Below are 16,656 nucleotides of genomic sequence, written 5' to 3'. Positions count from 1 at the left end.
GGTTCATAAAAAAAAAAAATCATCTGCTACCATCTAAACTGTGCATCAGATCCAGATGTAAATACCTGGAAATAAAAACTGAACTCTTGATCTTTTGTCTCATATCTTTTAATGTCAAAACCAAATGTTTTTTAGTCTACAGCAGAGATAAAGGGAGCGGCTTTGCTATTCCAATACTTTTGAAAGGGAGTATTCAAGTCCCAAAAACGATTTGATTCTTTTTTTTATGCTGTTCTTGTGTTTTAAAGTGGAGCTTTTTATTTTTTTCTTTAATCAGAGAACTGATGAGACATAGGAGAATTATGACATTCATATTTAAGTGTTTTTGTTGGGATTTGCTAGTTCACTGTCACTGCAACTTGAGTAAGAATCAGAGTATTTATAGAAAATCATTAAAGCAGCATTAAAATTAATTTGTTTTTTTGCTGCTCTGCATCTCTAAAGGAAATGCATTATACATGCATTTGTTGAAATCATATCAAATGGAGCTCTGAATGAAGTGGTTAAACAAAAACTCAGATTGAGTCTAAATTGATTGAGAATAAATAGCTGATACACAAGCTATTAAAATATAAATCACTGAATCAAATCGGATGTCATCTAGCACTGGTAAAAGCTGATGTTAAAAAAAAAATGTAAGGAAACATGGACCTGAATGCAAAATATCACCCATAATTCATCTACCACCCCTTCAATTTCCAATGTCAACGCCGTATCGTGGACCTATGCCACGTTGAAAGACATAATATTCTGGTGAGTCACTGAAAATCATGCCAGACTGCAGAGTAGCAGAGTGATCTAGTTCTGTAATTTGCAGCTCAGGGGTCGTCGGAGAGAGTCTTTACAGTCTGAGATTCATTTATCCGGATAATTCCGAGGCTGTGTGGAAGCGGCGGTGTAATGGTCTCTGAGGGAATGGTGAAAGAGCGTTTTTCTCTTGATCCTGTCAGACGATCATTTCCAGCCAGCAGCCTGATGAGACGTAGCGGGAGAAATATCGAGCACATTTCTGCTGTTGACAGACTGTAATTCAGTCCTGAGGGAGTTTGATAGTGATTGGGGTGTGAGAACTGATGCGGCAGAGATGCACACTCACAAATAAATGCAGACATTCACACACACACACAAACTGAGGTCTTAAGAAATATGAGAAAATCATCTGTAAGGATGTTTATCTGGACAGTTACCTTTAACCTGTATGGAAAAACTAATAACTATAAACATAAACTATCCACTGTATTTGTTGGCTTGCATTTTATTGTGTTACACTAACTATTCTCAGCATCCTCTTGGAGAAAAGGTGTCCCATGACTTTTGTCACATCTATTGGAAGCTAAAGAACGCTGCACTGACCTGTAAGATATGTGGGCACATGTCAATGTACATGTAATTTCGGTTTCTATCCATCCACTGTGGATGGCAATACCTTGCATGAGTCCAAGAAATGGTTCAATGAACTTTATATACCGGCACAACTTCGGAAACAGAACGTCAGACCTCACTCTAACTCCATAATTCACATCACCTTACCATGAACACTCTGGCCAGTGTTCAGCCTTACTCACAAGATTACACCTCACAAGCTATACAGGTGAAGTACCACTTCATTATTACTATACATATCAGTGTAGAAGGCTTATATTACAACACAATGTGGAAGGTGCAGTGCAGTGGTTGGAAATGATGGTGACCAGCGGCGTCTGGCTAGAGTTGTCCATGTGAACTGACTAAAAGTGGCTCTAGCAGAAAGAACATCCACTCCAATGCAGGAGACCCCACTAACATGTCCCACAGTTCAGTAGACCATCCTTTAGCTTAAATGGGACATGGTGAAAAACATGGGATATGAAACTAGAGACTAGTTCCTGTCCCATCATTTTTGAATGTCCTTGTATGTAGCAATACACACAGCTCTACACTCCAGTCTGCGAGTCTGAATGGCATTAACATTAAACCTGATTGGACGATTGGACACCCTCGTTTGTTTTCCGCTCACGTTCCCTCTTTCATTTCACACATGTTGAAAGAGAAGAGCGATGGAGTGATATAAAAAAAAGAGTGGCAGACAGCTCAAGGCCAAACGGCCGGCCTAACACCTCTATTCTATTAAACATGTGTCTATAAATCTACAGCACACAAACACACACACACACAGTATGAACACACAACAAACAAACCCTATACATACACCCACAAATACATTTTTCTATGGGTATACTGGTATGCTACACTATACTATAATATACTACACTATGTCCAAATGTTTGTGGACACCCCTTCTAATGAATGATTTCAGTTACTTTGTGTTGCACCCACTGCTCACACAGCTGGTCCAGCCCTGAAGAAAAGTACTGCCAATTAGAGCTGGGCAATGCCAAAGTATCCTATTGTATTGTGCTATACAAACTACATTGTGGACTTCATTAGTGATTGTATTATAAAGCACACTGACGATTTTTGGGAAAATAAATGGATTTTAAGTGTGAAAAATACGGTAAATAGTATTAATTTCACTTTCTGTAGTTAAATGTACAGTTGTCAGTCTTTTGAGCGCCTTATGTATGAATATTACCAGTCAGGTTGTAAGAAGCAGTAAAGACACTCAACTGAAGTGCAGCATTATATAGGATGTTTCAGTTTAGTTCTTCAGTGCTGAGGCTGGAGCAGTATTAGCATTAGCATTAGCTCATAACCCACTATGTGCTTGCTATTTTGCCGTTCAGAGGTTTTATTATTGGCCTGTAGTCTGCTGCTAACCCCGGCTAGCACTGCTGGAGCATTATCATTACCCGCTAACTGCACTAAGTGCTAGTTAGCTCTTTCACCATTCAGAGGTGAGTAAATCAGACTGTAGCCTGCGTGTTTACTGTATTAAAACAAGCTATGTGGGACGAACAAATAGCTAATATCGCCCTGACTTATTGGATATATTGCGGGTATATTAGTGAGTGTGGAGCCTGGCTAGCCTTAGTGGAAATCTGGAAATCTAAGCTTACTGTAGATAAACGGAAGCACTTTAATCACCCAAATGATCCATTTTCAGGAAAGAAATCTGTGTAAATTAACATCCAGCACTCGTTTAACTTTAAAAATAATGTGCATTATAATCTTGTGCGTCTTGTGTATGAAAACAGATCAGAAGATACACGTTTACTGATAATGTGCCTTATAATCCGGTGTGCCTTATAGTCAGAAAAATCACTTTATTTGAAGAACTAGTATTTAATTTTTTATTTATTTATTTATTTATTTTTTTTACGAATTTGACAAACATGGTGATTAATACAATTACAAATATCGTGCAAAGTGAACATTTCTGTAAATATCGTAATGCAATATTCTGACCATATCACCTAGCTCTACTGCCAGTAGCAGTTGAAAAGTTAAGAATAAGGTGGGGTGGTAAACATCTAACATTCTGAATTTACTAACACTTATCTTGTCACTAAATGCAATCAAATTCTCACTGCAATGTTCCAAAATCTAATAAAATCTGTTTCCAGAACAGTACAGACTATTACTCCATCTAAAGCAGGACAGACTGTTAAAATGTTTTAATACCATTGATTTCTGAAGAAACAGCAAGTAAGAAACTGTCCTAATACTGTCCATATAATATATCAGGACATCTGATCTTTTATAAGATAGTAATCTGGTCTATAATAACTAGATCAATATACACCAAGATTGTGAATAACAATTAAATCACAGAGATTGAATGTTCTCAAAGTAGAACAAAAGGACAAAGTCTACCACTGGATAAAGCCCACCACTGCTCAGTAAAGAAGCTGAAATGAACGATGACATCATCATCTCTTACCTCTGCTGTCACACACTTGCGGTCCATCTTCAGTAAGATTTAGCGCTTCAGTCTGCATGAGTGCCAACACACTCAACACACTTGTGCCAGTCAACGTGTCATAATGCTCATCGTAAACACAGTGGTTTCATAAACATCACACACAGCTTTCAGCCAAATAACCCAGATTTACAAACTCTCCAGAGTAATGGTTGATATATTAAACAATTGTGAGAGAGAGATAAAGACAAAGAGAGAGAGGGACAGAAAGAGAGAGAGAGAGAGAGAGAGAAAGAGAGAGAGAGACAGTATGATCTCTTTTCTTCTCTCTCTCTCCAACAATACTGCTGTTTGTTGACTTCAGAGAGACGTCAGCGTACATACCCACACACTACATACCAGCTTGCTGAACACACACACACACACACACACAATAAATACCTCTCTCTCTCTCTCTCTCTCTCTCGCTCACTCACTCACTCAGAAATTTCACTGGCCACCAATCATAGGGGTCAACAGAATAGTTGTTTTACATATACATTTATAAACAAAGAAATAGTTACATCCAGAGGGTCATCTTCAGTGACAAATCCTGCTTTTGTCTGAAAGGAGATGATCAACGAATATGTGTGTGGAGGCACAGTGTTCACACGACCCAGAAGGCCTGGTGTCAAGGTGTGAGGATCGAATCAATTTCATATGATGTCAGATCAGGTACTTTGACAGCCCAACGTTACATTAATGAGGTTCTATGTAAATAAAAGCACACTTTTTAAACAGGACAATGCTCATCCTCATACTGCTGCTGTCTCAAGAGCCTGCCATTAAACACAGATGCCAGATCTTTCCCTTTTTTTTAAGTTTGTGGGATACTATTGGATGCACTCAAAACAGTTACTAACAACAGGAACTGTGGATAAAAATAAGAATTATAGAGCTGTATGGAATAGGTTTTCGCAGGGCACTCTCTGGCAGGTTGCATAATACATGCATTACACAGTATTTCTCAATAAATATTAATTATATTAACACATTTTTTATCATTCCTCATAACTTTTATCATTCATCTGTGTAGAAAATAACAAAACTAACCGAAAAACATTTATTGAGAAAGGTGTTTCCAAACTTTTGATACTGTAATTCTGATGCTACTGACCTTCACACAGTGGAGCGCTGTACGTGTTTTGTTGCATAGAATTAAATTAATAATCTCATTTTTCATTCACCAGAGACTGTCTGCAATCTCGGCCAAAGAAAAACGGAAGAAAATTCAATGAGAAAAGGAGCAGCAGATGACCAGACACAGCAAAGACACACACACACACACACACTTCACATCGACTCGGAGCAGTACGGAAATGTCAGACCACGCTCTGTTAATAAAAAGCTCTGCAGCAAACATATTAGCCTCTCTTTGTGTGTGTATGTGTGTGTGTTATCCTGAGGGTCTCTTTCAAACTGTATTGATCTCCAATAGCGGAGAGCTTTTAAGGAAGCCGAAAATGACAAGGCAGATGGATCAATACAGATTAAAATCAGCTTTAAATTTGGAATCAGCTCCAATAGAGCTGATCTTTCTTTTAGCCGTTTTAAACTCAGGACAGCAGATGTACAAAAGTATTGGGACAGCTGCCAAGTTATTGTTTCTTCTGAAATCAAGGGTATTTAAACAGCTTATCCTACATTTTTGTTGGAGTAACTGTCTCTACTGTCCAGAGAAGACTTTATAGTAGATTTTTTTTAAATGCTGTGAGAAACGGATTGGATTCAGCAACAAGAGGATATTAGTGAGGTCAGAATGTTGACTTCATGATCACCACCTTATTTCATCCTAACTCATCTCATGCAAAAGTATTGTATGGAGCTGCATCATTCCATAGAAGGCAGTTCTTTCCACTGCTCCACAGCTCAATATGGGGGGGGGGGGGGGGGGGTTATACCCTGCTCCATATCTCCTCCGTAAAGACCTATTCTATTTTCAATAACTCTCTACAGGGACTATAGAACAACATACCCTGCCACACTGCCATAATATGACAAAGAGTTGCTGACTTGGCCTCCAAATTCCTCACATATAAATCTGATCAAGCAGGATAAATTCAGCATAACACCAGCAAGCCCACTGAGCAGTGAGTGACGATGTAAGCATGCTTGGGCACGGATTGTTTAAATGCAGTGTGAGTACACCTTAAAGCTACTGCTTCAATACTCTACATGGTGGTGCTAGGGGTGGGCGATATGGCCCTAAAATAATATCATGATATTTCACAGTATTTTCGCGATAACGATACTCTTGGCGATATAAATTAATGATTTTTTTTTCAAGAATACACTACTGCAACAATGAAAATTTTATTTTGTTATTGCATACGATTTATGTCACACCTCTACCAGAGATATTAAAAACTACAAGAATTTCATCAGATTTAGAATAGAAGTCAATGATCCTGAATGTCATGATACTTTTAATGCACTTCTCCAAATATCTTCATGTATCCAGGATTAAAGTAAAATAAATGACACTGGACATATATAATTTATCTCTAGTAGAGATATAATGGTAAAGGAGAACAGTGTGAATTTTTCTTTTGCTAAAAACAGTATAAAAAAAAAAAAGTAATACCCTGATGTGATAAGAGGTGGAAGAAATGGCACTATAGTGTATAATATCGTTCACGATATTCAAAAATGTTGGCGATATTATCGCGTAAAATACGATATGGTACACCCCAAGGTGGTGCTGATCAAAGGAATATTGGTTGTTAAATTCTGTGAAACTGACGACAATAATCCATAATTCCTGGTATTTCATTATTTAGGAGTACTTTATCCTCTTCAGTAACACACATGCCACAAAATATTGTATTGTCTTGCGATATCATGAGACTGTGATTCTGCGATACCCAATATACCATCGTTATTGTCTGCAACGTACCATGATAATATCGTAATATGAGATTCCATGTGTTTTACACTCCTATCAAAGACCAGCATATACCAGCTGAAACCAGCTACCAGATTAATCTGGTCTTGAGATGGATTTTACAGCAGGGAGGACACCTTCAGGGGTCTCAGAAGGACTAGAGGAGGGTCTACACAATATTAATATTACATGTGTACAGCTGTGTAAATCTATGTATTGCTTAGCATGTAAAATTTCCAAATGTCTTTCTTTTATTTGCTGTTTCGCGCTCTCTCTTTCTTGAACACACACACACACACACGCAGAGAGAGGTATGAAGTCTGGAGTGCCTGTACCCGTAGGGTGTTAACAAGTGTGAAATCAGTGGAATAACTGAACAGCTTGTCGCCGCGCTGAAACTAACTGAGCTTCTGAGGTAAAACAGTTCAGCTAAAGCTTGATCTCTCCTGCACACTCTCTCACTTCAGTGCTTTCCTTATAAACGAGGCTAACAAGACGCTCACACACCTACACACACCCACATCCCGCGCCGCAAAACCGCTATAATTACCTAAATCAGGCACTTTACCAATAGTTATTGTTGTATTTCAAATAAAGAAGTATTTAGCTCACAAATGCATTTACTGCGAACAACTGTTGCTTAGTTGGACAAACTCTACAGCATAAAATTCTCATTCGTATAAATGAGAAATTAGACAGAACATAGCATTGATCAGTTATATGCTATATGGACAAAAGTATTGGAACCTCTATACATAACTACACCAACAGGAAGGTGCATCCAATTAATCTAAATCCATTGCCATAATATTTGCAGCTCTAACAATGTTAATGTGAGTGGTGATAGCTGTATAACTAAGCTTAGGTAACTGTAGCAGGTTAGCATCTGGGTGGGATTCAATATACCTTCAGGGTCAAGACATACACCAGACCTGTGATTGCACAGGTTTACTGGAATATATGGGGGATGATCAAGGGGGGGGGGGGGGGGGTTGTCAACTGGTTAGCTCAAGCTGGTTAATTAGCAAAGCTATTGACCAGCAAAGGGTATATGAGTTTTTTTTTTTTTTAATGACGATTTAGCTGGTCTACCCACATGACCAACGTGACCAAGCATTTAAACCAGCATGACAACAATGGGTATAATGATCATGACTATGCTGGTTGACCATAATGGACCAGCATTACACCAAGATTATAGACCAGCATGACCAATAGGTGTTGGGAAACACAGGGCATCTCATGATACTGTATTCTCATGATATATTGCCCACATTAGCAATGATATCACAACACTGTGCTTCTGCAATACTCGAAATATAAATATATCTCAATACCATTTTCTACAATACTTCACAGCATTTGTGTTACTAAAGACAATAAAATACTCCTAAATATTTACCATATTCTTGCCCTATATGGCACACTTAAAATCCTTTAATTTCCCCCAAAAAACACCAGTGTGCCTTTTAATTCAGTGCGCATTGTGTATGAATTTTACCAGTCAGATTATAAGGAGTAGTTAGTTCTCCAGCACTGAGGCTGGAGCAGCATTAGCATTAGCCGCTAACCACTATTTCCCCATTCAGCTGTAAGTATTATCAGCCTGTAGCCTGCTGCTAACCCCGGCTATCACCGCTGGAGCAGCATTAGCATTGCCTGCTAACCTTGCTAAGCGCTAGCTCTTTCGCTGTTCACAGGCTTTTAGTAGGAAAATACGGTAAATTCCAGGAATTATTATTGATTTATTGGTTTAACAACCACTATTCTTCACTGCAGGTCTACCCTATTCACTTGATTCCCACCGCCATGTGGAGTAATGAAGCAGTAGGGAAGTAATGAAGTCAAACTGTCAACTTAGAGCACCAACATTTCTATAAAAATATTCATATTTGATGCCATGCATTGATAATGTCCTGCAAGTTACAATCATTTGATATTTATCGCAATTTCAGAATTTTGTCTCACTCTTAAGAACCAAGGGGGGGGGGGACCAGAATAGCCAACCTGACAAGAATAGCCAGCCAAAAGTTGGTTGACCAGCATGGCCAACATGACCAGCCTGACCACACTGGTCCACCAGAATCAGCTTTATCAAACTAGCCAACTACTATGACCAGCACTCTCAAGTTGCTCATACTGTATAGAGAAAAAAAAAACACAATGTGATCCAAGCTAATCAACCAGTTTAACCAGATGGCTTGCCACATATGGTGTGTTTTCTACTAGATGACCAGCTTCTCACTCAGATAACAATTTTTATTTAGTTAAACCTTTTTTGAAAATTACAGGTAACATTCGTAGAACAATCAATCTGTTAAGTTTTCTTAACAAATTTATTAAACGCTTTAAAATGTTATTTTAACGTTGCTGTGACGTCACTTTTTTTTTTTTAAATGTTACTTTTAAGTTAGAATTCTTCTAGCAGGAAACATTATGTGAGAAACATTCTAATGTTGTGATGCAAACCATTATTATGTAACATGTTACATGCTAAACTTCCTAGACCCTTTTCAAAATCTTCCTTGATCATCAAAGACCATCTCAAAAGCTTCCAAACTGTTTGAGAGTGAGGGAAATGGAAAAATGAAAAATCCTTAATCTGTCCTAAACATCCAAACATATATACACACAAACACACCTGCAAACCTGGAGCTGGCTCTTCGGCGTGAGGGAGACACCAGCTCTTTCACGATCTGAAGAACCTGCATGGTCAACTGAAGGCAGCGCTGTAGGCAGGGCTGTGGGTGGGGTTAGGGGTGGAGCCAAGGGTCCCCCACAATGCCCCAGGTACTTCCTCATGTCTACCACACATACAGCAAAACATCACACCACACCTAGACACATTCAGAGGTCTCAGCAGTCCAGTCACGGGGTCAGACGTTTTCCAAGAAAAGTCCAGAAAAACAAAAATGTGCACCCCGTCTTCAGGTGGAACCTTGGACCAGAGGCAACTCTAAGCAGCAGCGGTGGTTCCCAAAGGCTGCCATCATCTCTCCAGCGCAAAACAACAAACGATAACGAAGAAATTACTTCCGAAACACGCTGCCGACTGCAGTTCCAATTAGCTGGCGTTAATAATGAACGAGTTCCTCCATTAAATCCCACTGCAGCCTCAATAATTCAGAACAGAGAAGCTCCACAGCTCACCCTTTCCCTCACACACAGACTGATCCACCATTCGTTCACTCCTTTACCACTCCATCCCTCCATCCTCTCGTCCTCTCCGTCCAGCTGTCTCTGCTGCTCCTGCCTCACCCGCTGCTTACGGCACACTGCTGCTCTGAGGAGAGACCGGATCCTTCTCTCTCTCTCTCTCTCTCTCTCTCTCTCTCGCCCTCCCTCTCTCTCTTTCTCTTGCTCTCCCCCAATCCCTTTCTCTCTCCTATACATTTTCTGGATCCCTCACTCCTCATGCTCTCTTCCTCTATCAATATCTATAACTTCTTTATTTCTCTCTTTCAAACACCGTTGCTTGCACGCTCTCTCTCTTTTCATTTACATACTCTATTATTCTCACTTCTCTCTCTTGTCTCTTACTGTATATCTCTCTTCATCCCTCTCTCCCTGTCGTATATACACTTGATTTCTCTTCTTCTTCTCATTCATACTCCACCACTCTCACTTCTCTCGACCTCTTGCTTCTCTCTCCTCAGCTCTCTATCTCTTGGTTCAATATCGCTCCCTCATGCTCTCGCGGCTTTTACACTGTCTCATTACTGTCTCGTTACTCCCCTTCTCTTACTTCTCTCCCGGTCCTCACCTCTCTCCCATATACATGCTCTATCTCTCTATCTTTTCCCACACATGCTCTCTCTATCACTTCTCTCTTTCTCCCTCACCTCCCTTTGTCGATTTTATCGTCTTCACTTATCTCTCCCTCATGCTCTCTCTATCTTTCATTCATTTTGGCTTTCTCCACCTCCTCACATGTCTTACCGTTCCCTTCATCATAGCCCATTCTCTCTCTCTCAATCTCTCACTCCCTCTAATCTGTCATTCACATGCTCCATCTCCCTCACCTCTCTCTTTTTCTCTTCTCTCCCTGTCCCCATTTCTCTCGCTCCTCTACACATGCTCCTTCTATTTCTTTCTTTCTTTCACACACACACACACTCTCATCAGTTTGATCTTCTTCACTCTCTTTCTGTCTTTTTTCATGCTGACTATCACCTACCCTTTCTCACTTTTTCTCTCTTTACCTCACATCATCTCACCCAAGTCTCTCTCACTTTCACACCCATGCTATCCTTATAACTCGCTCTCTTTGTCAGTTCTATATGTCTCACACACACTCTTTCTCTCCCCCTCGTGTTTGCTCATTTATTTGCGCACTCTCTCTCCAGTTCATATTTAGGTGTGTTAAGCAGCTGTAGGTTTATTGCTTTAGTGACACACACACACACACACACACCATGATGTGCTACATGGTTTTATGAGCATGAAGGTCTCTCTCTGCTTCTTATTCTCATCACACACCCATACACAAACATGCACACCCATACAAGCAGTAGATTTGCTGTGAAAGAGGAGTTAGAATAGAGAGCAGGAAGCTTCTTTCTATCTTCTAAGGCTGTTTTCACACCTGAAAGACTAAATCAAGGTTGTTGTATTTGTTACATTGTATTCTTTAATCTTTACTTTGTATTCTTTATGGTTAGTTTTAATACAGTTTCACTCTTAGCACACTTAAGAAACCTACACTGCCTGGCCAAAAAGAAGTAAATTATCTGGGGTTGCTGCAGTTGGTCACGTCTAGGTTCAGCAACAGTATGTGCTGAAAGAATGAGGTAGCTGACTACCCGAATATACTGAATATAGACCAGGTTATTCCATCAATGGATTTTTTCTTCCCTGATGACACGAGCAGATTCCAAGATGACAATGCCAGTATTTATGAGGCTGGAAATGTGAAAGAGTGATTCAGGAAGCATGAGATCATCATTTTCACACATGGATTGTTCACCACTGAGTCCAACCTTAACCTTATTGGGAATCTTTGGGATGTGCTGGATGGAGAGGCTTTGTGCAGTGGTCAGACTCTACCATCATTAATGCTGCAAGATCTTGGTGAAATATAAATGCCATACTCGATTAAAATAAATCTTGTGACATTGCAGAAGCTCATCGAAACAATGCCACAGACTGTTTATAGCTGGACAGAGCATCGTCTCTCTAAAGTTAAGCCACCACAGGTCGGGCGCCCCCTGCTGTTCGGTTGCAGAGAGCTGTGTAACCCCACCCATCCCCATAGGTTTCAGTGGCAAAACAGACAACTTTCAATCACGTTTTTTTCCAATATACTGTAATTCTACCTCCATTATTTAAATGCAACAGCTAGTGTAACCTCTGCTTATATTGTCACATTTTTATATCCTCACAGAATTCTTTTTTAAAAACGTTATTCAGCTCTATTCAAAAAAGGTGTGGTTATTGTAAAAGGGCTGGTTATGGGCGGGACCAATAACAGACCGTCAGCTCTGCTCCACCCTCAGGGGCGGGGTTATTTAAATGAGTAGGCTGTCTCTCCACAGTCTTTTTCCCTCCTCTGGTCTCTACTGCGCAGACTCGGGTTTCAGGGAAGATTCTGGCTTCATTTTCATTGAATGAATGGGAACGGCGTCCATCTTTTTTTACAGTCTCTGGCCACAGCGAATGAGTGCCACAATAAAAGCTAAAGGCGGTCCATTGAAATATTAGTAGTGTACATGGGCAGAGTCTGCTTACAGTTTATATTGGTTTTCCCCCTGCCAGATTCGGACTTCCTTTGAGAGCAATTGCGTCCTGCAGCAGAATCAGTGTAACAGATTCTCCTTAAATTTCTTTTATGTCTGTTTATAACCTTTGTTAATCTACAGCTACAGTAGATACAGAAATCACCAGTGTACTCTGCTGTACCCATACTGCTGCATGACGCAACTGTACGCCAAGGGGAGTCACATTACATCACAGCACTGATTCATTTTCTTCTGCCTCAGCCGAGCCCACTGTTTTCCTCAGACCAAATTATAGTGCTTTGGTCCAGATGGTGGTTCACAGCAACTTTCACACCTGCTATTTTGGTTCTGACCCCGGTGAAGGCCAAACAAGGTAGACTTTCACTCTCTATCCTTTTTTTCCTCTTATATTCTTCCCTCCTGTCTTCTGTGCTTTTATTTCCTTTTCTAATCTCATCTCTTCACTTGTCATCATATTCAGCCTGAGAAAGAGAGAGAGAGAGCGAGAGAGAGAGAGAGAGATGCGTAGTCTTAATGATGTTTCCCACTGAGATCAATCCTGCATTGCAGAGCACTAACTGAATGCATAACACTGTGTGTGTGTGTGTGTGTGTGTGTGTGTGGTTACTTTGAGCATTCACTGTGGACCTCTACCACACTCCAACTCACCCTACCGCACTCTAGGCTGTGGTATGTCACTCTACCTCGAGTTACTTGACGAGTTACTTGACCTCACTCAACCACTCTCTTACCTCACTGTATCTCACCCTACCATGTGCCACCACTCTACGTTGAGGTGCGTAAATCTACATCACTCTACCTAACGCTACCTTACTTTGCCTCACTCTACAACCCTCTTATCTCCCTTTACCTTATCCTACCTTGTGCTACCTCGCTCTACCTCCAGCCTCGCTCTATCCTGTGAGAACAGTTCACAGCATGAAGAGCACCTCTGTTGTTTAACTTAGGTCAGGAGTGTCCAAAGTACGGCCCGCGGGCATTTTAAAAATAGAATGAAAGTTGGCCTGCTGTTAAGCAGGTTTTTATAATGTGAGAGTCAAAGTTTGAACGCTAGGTGTCAGAAACGGGCCAAAGAGTCTAAAAGCGGAAAGGGTGCGCATTTCAAGCGCAGAAAAACGGTGCAATAGAGTCTAAAAGCAGAGAAAGTGCGCATTTCAAGCGCAGAAAAACGGGGCAATAGAGTCTAAAAGCAGAGAAAGTGCGCATTTCAAGCGCAGAAAAACGGGGCAATAGAGTCTAAAAGCGGAGAGAGTGCACATTTCTAGCGCAGAAAAACGGGCCAAAGAGTCGGAAAGTGGAGAGGGTGCGCATTTCTAGCGCAGAGAAACGGGCCAAAGAGTCTAAAAGTTGCCGTAATTAAGGAGTTTAATATTAAGAGACATCATGAAATTAAACATCAATTTGAAAAATCTTAGTTTACACAACACTGTCAAAGATAAAGATAGTAAGTCAAGTAAAATGTGTGTGTGTAAATTAAATAATCAGGAAAAAAGTATTATTTAAAGTGGTATATTTCATTATTTGTTTTATTACAGAATGTGGCCCGTGACTTCAAATATATTTCTCCTTCTGGCCCCTAACAAAAAAAGTTTGGACACCCCTGACTTAGGTAATGCAGTTCGGGTTTGCACTTATTCACAACGTTATCTCAACAATTTTGATGCTTTTTAATAACATAACACTAAAAATATGATTGATCTTACTCCTTCAAGAGCTCTAAAACATTAAAACATCTATCACTCTTACTGTTTCACTATTTTACTATTAAACTCTCTTTCACTTAGTATTAAAGACCTGATTAAGCCACATCACTAAAATCAATCTAATCGGCCATAACCTTTGACTAACAACCTCACCTCCCTCTCTCACACACACGCACACACACAGCCATATACAGCATGCTTTATGTGCAATATCTTTACCTTTCCCTGTAGCCAGTATCTCAAGGACATTGTGTTCTCAAGGCACAGCACCACTGCCCTGTGTGTGCGTGCGTGTGTGTGTGTGTGTGTGTGTGTGTGTATGTGTGTAGGAATCCATGTGCTATAATCAATCTCACTGTAATGGCCTTTATTCTCAGCCTGACTCAGGCTGCTATGCACCACCTGCAGACACACATACACCTACATGGACAAAATTGCAGTCTGACTTATTGCTATAACGGTAATAATAATATTAGTATTAATAACAGTAAGAAAAATTATATTAATAATTAAAAAAGAAAACTTACAGCAACACAAACAATAAAATATTAATATTATTTTTTTCTTCTTTTTGCAAGTACTCTCCCCACGTGTTCATGTTCTGCTCACGGAATAGACCTGACCATTGCACTGGCCTTTGAGATACATAGGTGGGATCTCCTGCCATGAATGTGGAGAGTCGCTACCAGAGTCGCTTTAGTGTCTGTTCACAAGAACAATTCTAGCCAGAATTTGCCGTTCACCATCATTGCCCCCCCCCCCCCCCCCGCACTGCACCGTCCACTGTCGGTGGTAATATAAGCCTTCTATGGTGTATTCACGCTTATACACATGAATTATTTTTTGCAATTTATATTCTGCTGTCCCATGACTTTTGGCATGTCACTGTTCTATTAAGTGTGTAACCACGTGACTCCACCCAATACAATCTGTCACTTAAGCAGCTTATATCAATTTTAAAAAATTAATTTTCATCTTAATTTAGGTAAAATTTTAATAATTAATCATGGTATTGATTTGAGATCATATCGCATCCCAGCACTAATTTAACGCTAACTGTGATTTCATAGATACTAAGCTCCTACACTAAAAATCTATGATTTAATTGCATAAAATCAATCTATCCGCACACTCAGATTATTTACCACTTTACCCAGCACAGCTGGGTAACCCCAGTACAGCTGCACCCACCTGCCCTGCTGTGTGTCCACTGCTGCAGTGCTGCTGCTCTGCTGGAGTCCGGTTTAGTCTTCCTCACTGTAACTTAGAGCTGCAACACTCCTGCGGCTGCTTTACTGCAACCATAAAACCACACACGTCCTGGAGGGCTGCAGCACCGCATACATTACACTACATACACTGGGTTGGGGACTGGGAACCAGCAGGAAAGAACTGGTCTGCTGTCCTCAGTGACCAGAGGAGGTCTCTAAGACTCTTATTGAAGACCTGACTAAAGGGTTGATGAAATATAAGGTTTGTTGTGTTTTTCATCCTATTTATATAGCTGTGATATACACTGATCTCTATGAACGAAAAAGTGCAACACATAACATAAAGCCTTCTTAGATGTTTTCTTGTTTTTTAATTGTTATTTAATTGTCCCACCCATGCAGCTATTACTCAGCTGTATATCCCCAATCACAGGTGATGCCACAACATAATGAGGGTGAAGACTAGCACATGCCTCCTCCGACACGTGAAGTCAGCTACCGCCTCTTTTTGAACCGCTGCTGATGTAGCTTTGTCGAGTAGCATCACAGAGCACTCGGACGAAAGCGTGGCGACTCAGTTCTGATACATCAGCTCACAGATGCCTTGCACTGACTGACATCATCACCCTTTGGAGTGATGAGGGAAAAGAGCACCATCTACCCACCCAGTGAGAGAAAGGCCAATTGTGCTTTCTCAGGGCTCCGGCAGCTGATGGCAAGCTGTATGACCAGGATTCAAACCAGCAATCTGTGGCAGCCGATCATAATTGCAGTGCTTCAGACCAATGAACCACTCTGAGCCAAGCCTTCCTAGATTAGGTTTCTTTAGCAATGAGAAAAACACTGATTACTGATCATGAGGTAAGCCACCAACCAGAACAATAAAGGTTTAATTTCCAGGACTGACTGGGCACTCTGGGTTGTGCCCTTTGGTAAGGCTATTAGTGCTCGACTGTCCTAGGTCACCACACTACACTTCTGGCCATGCTGAGCTACTCTGAAAGTGGCCAAGGCTAAACAGCAAAAAGAGCAGATTCCCCAGCAACTCAATAAATCAGGACCCTCAGTCTGGAGAAACACTGCATGAGCAGATGTTTACTAATGTTTGGACATGATGAGAGTTTCTTTAGAGCAGGGTTCTTAACCTTGAAAGTGTTTTCTGCTTCAATGCACCTCATAATTAACTGCGAATGATTTCCTGCAGCAGAGAAACACTAAACTGTTGAATCAAGAGCTGAAGAAGCTGGTAACACTTTAAAAATAAAAGTGAAGACACTTGTAG

At 40.5% G+C, this 16,656-nt stretch overlaps 1 protein-coding gene across 3 annotated transcripts in view; it reads right to left on the bottom strand.

Moving 5' to 3' along the window:
• usp6nl (USP6 N-terminal like) overlaps positions 1-16,656 on the bottom strand; it is an 82,223-nt gene that overhangs the window by 44,225 nt on the left and 21,342 nt on the right. The window contains exon 1 of one of the 3 annotated variants that reach the window (XM_049473837.1): positions 9,364-9,997. The exons of the other annotated variants lie outside the window; for them this stretch is intronic. Coding sequence (XP_049329794.1) covers positions 9,364-9,433 — 70 coding nt within the window. The 5' untranslated portion in view covers positions 9,434-9,997. Of the gene's footprint in view, positions 1-9,363; positions 9,998-16,656 lie in introns of those variants that run through there. 3 annotated transcript variants of the gene reach the window in all.

The sequence above is a fragment of the Astyanax mexicanus genome, chromosome 2 (assembly GCF_023375975.1).
Source record: "Astyanax mexicanus isolate ESR-SI-001 chromosome 2, AstMex3_surface, whole genome shotgun sequence".
Classification (NCBI taxonomy): domain Eukaryota; kingdom Metazoa; phylum Chordata; class Actinopteri; order Characiformes; family Acestrorhamphidae; genus Astyanax; species Astyanax mexicanus.
The sequence above is the reverse complement of the archived record's forward strand: the minus strand, read 5'-3'. Positions and strand labels throughout refer to the sequence as shown.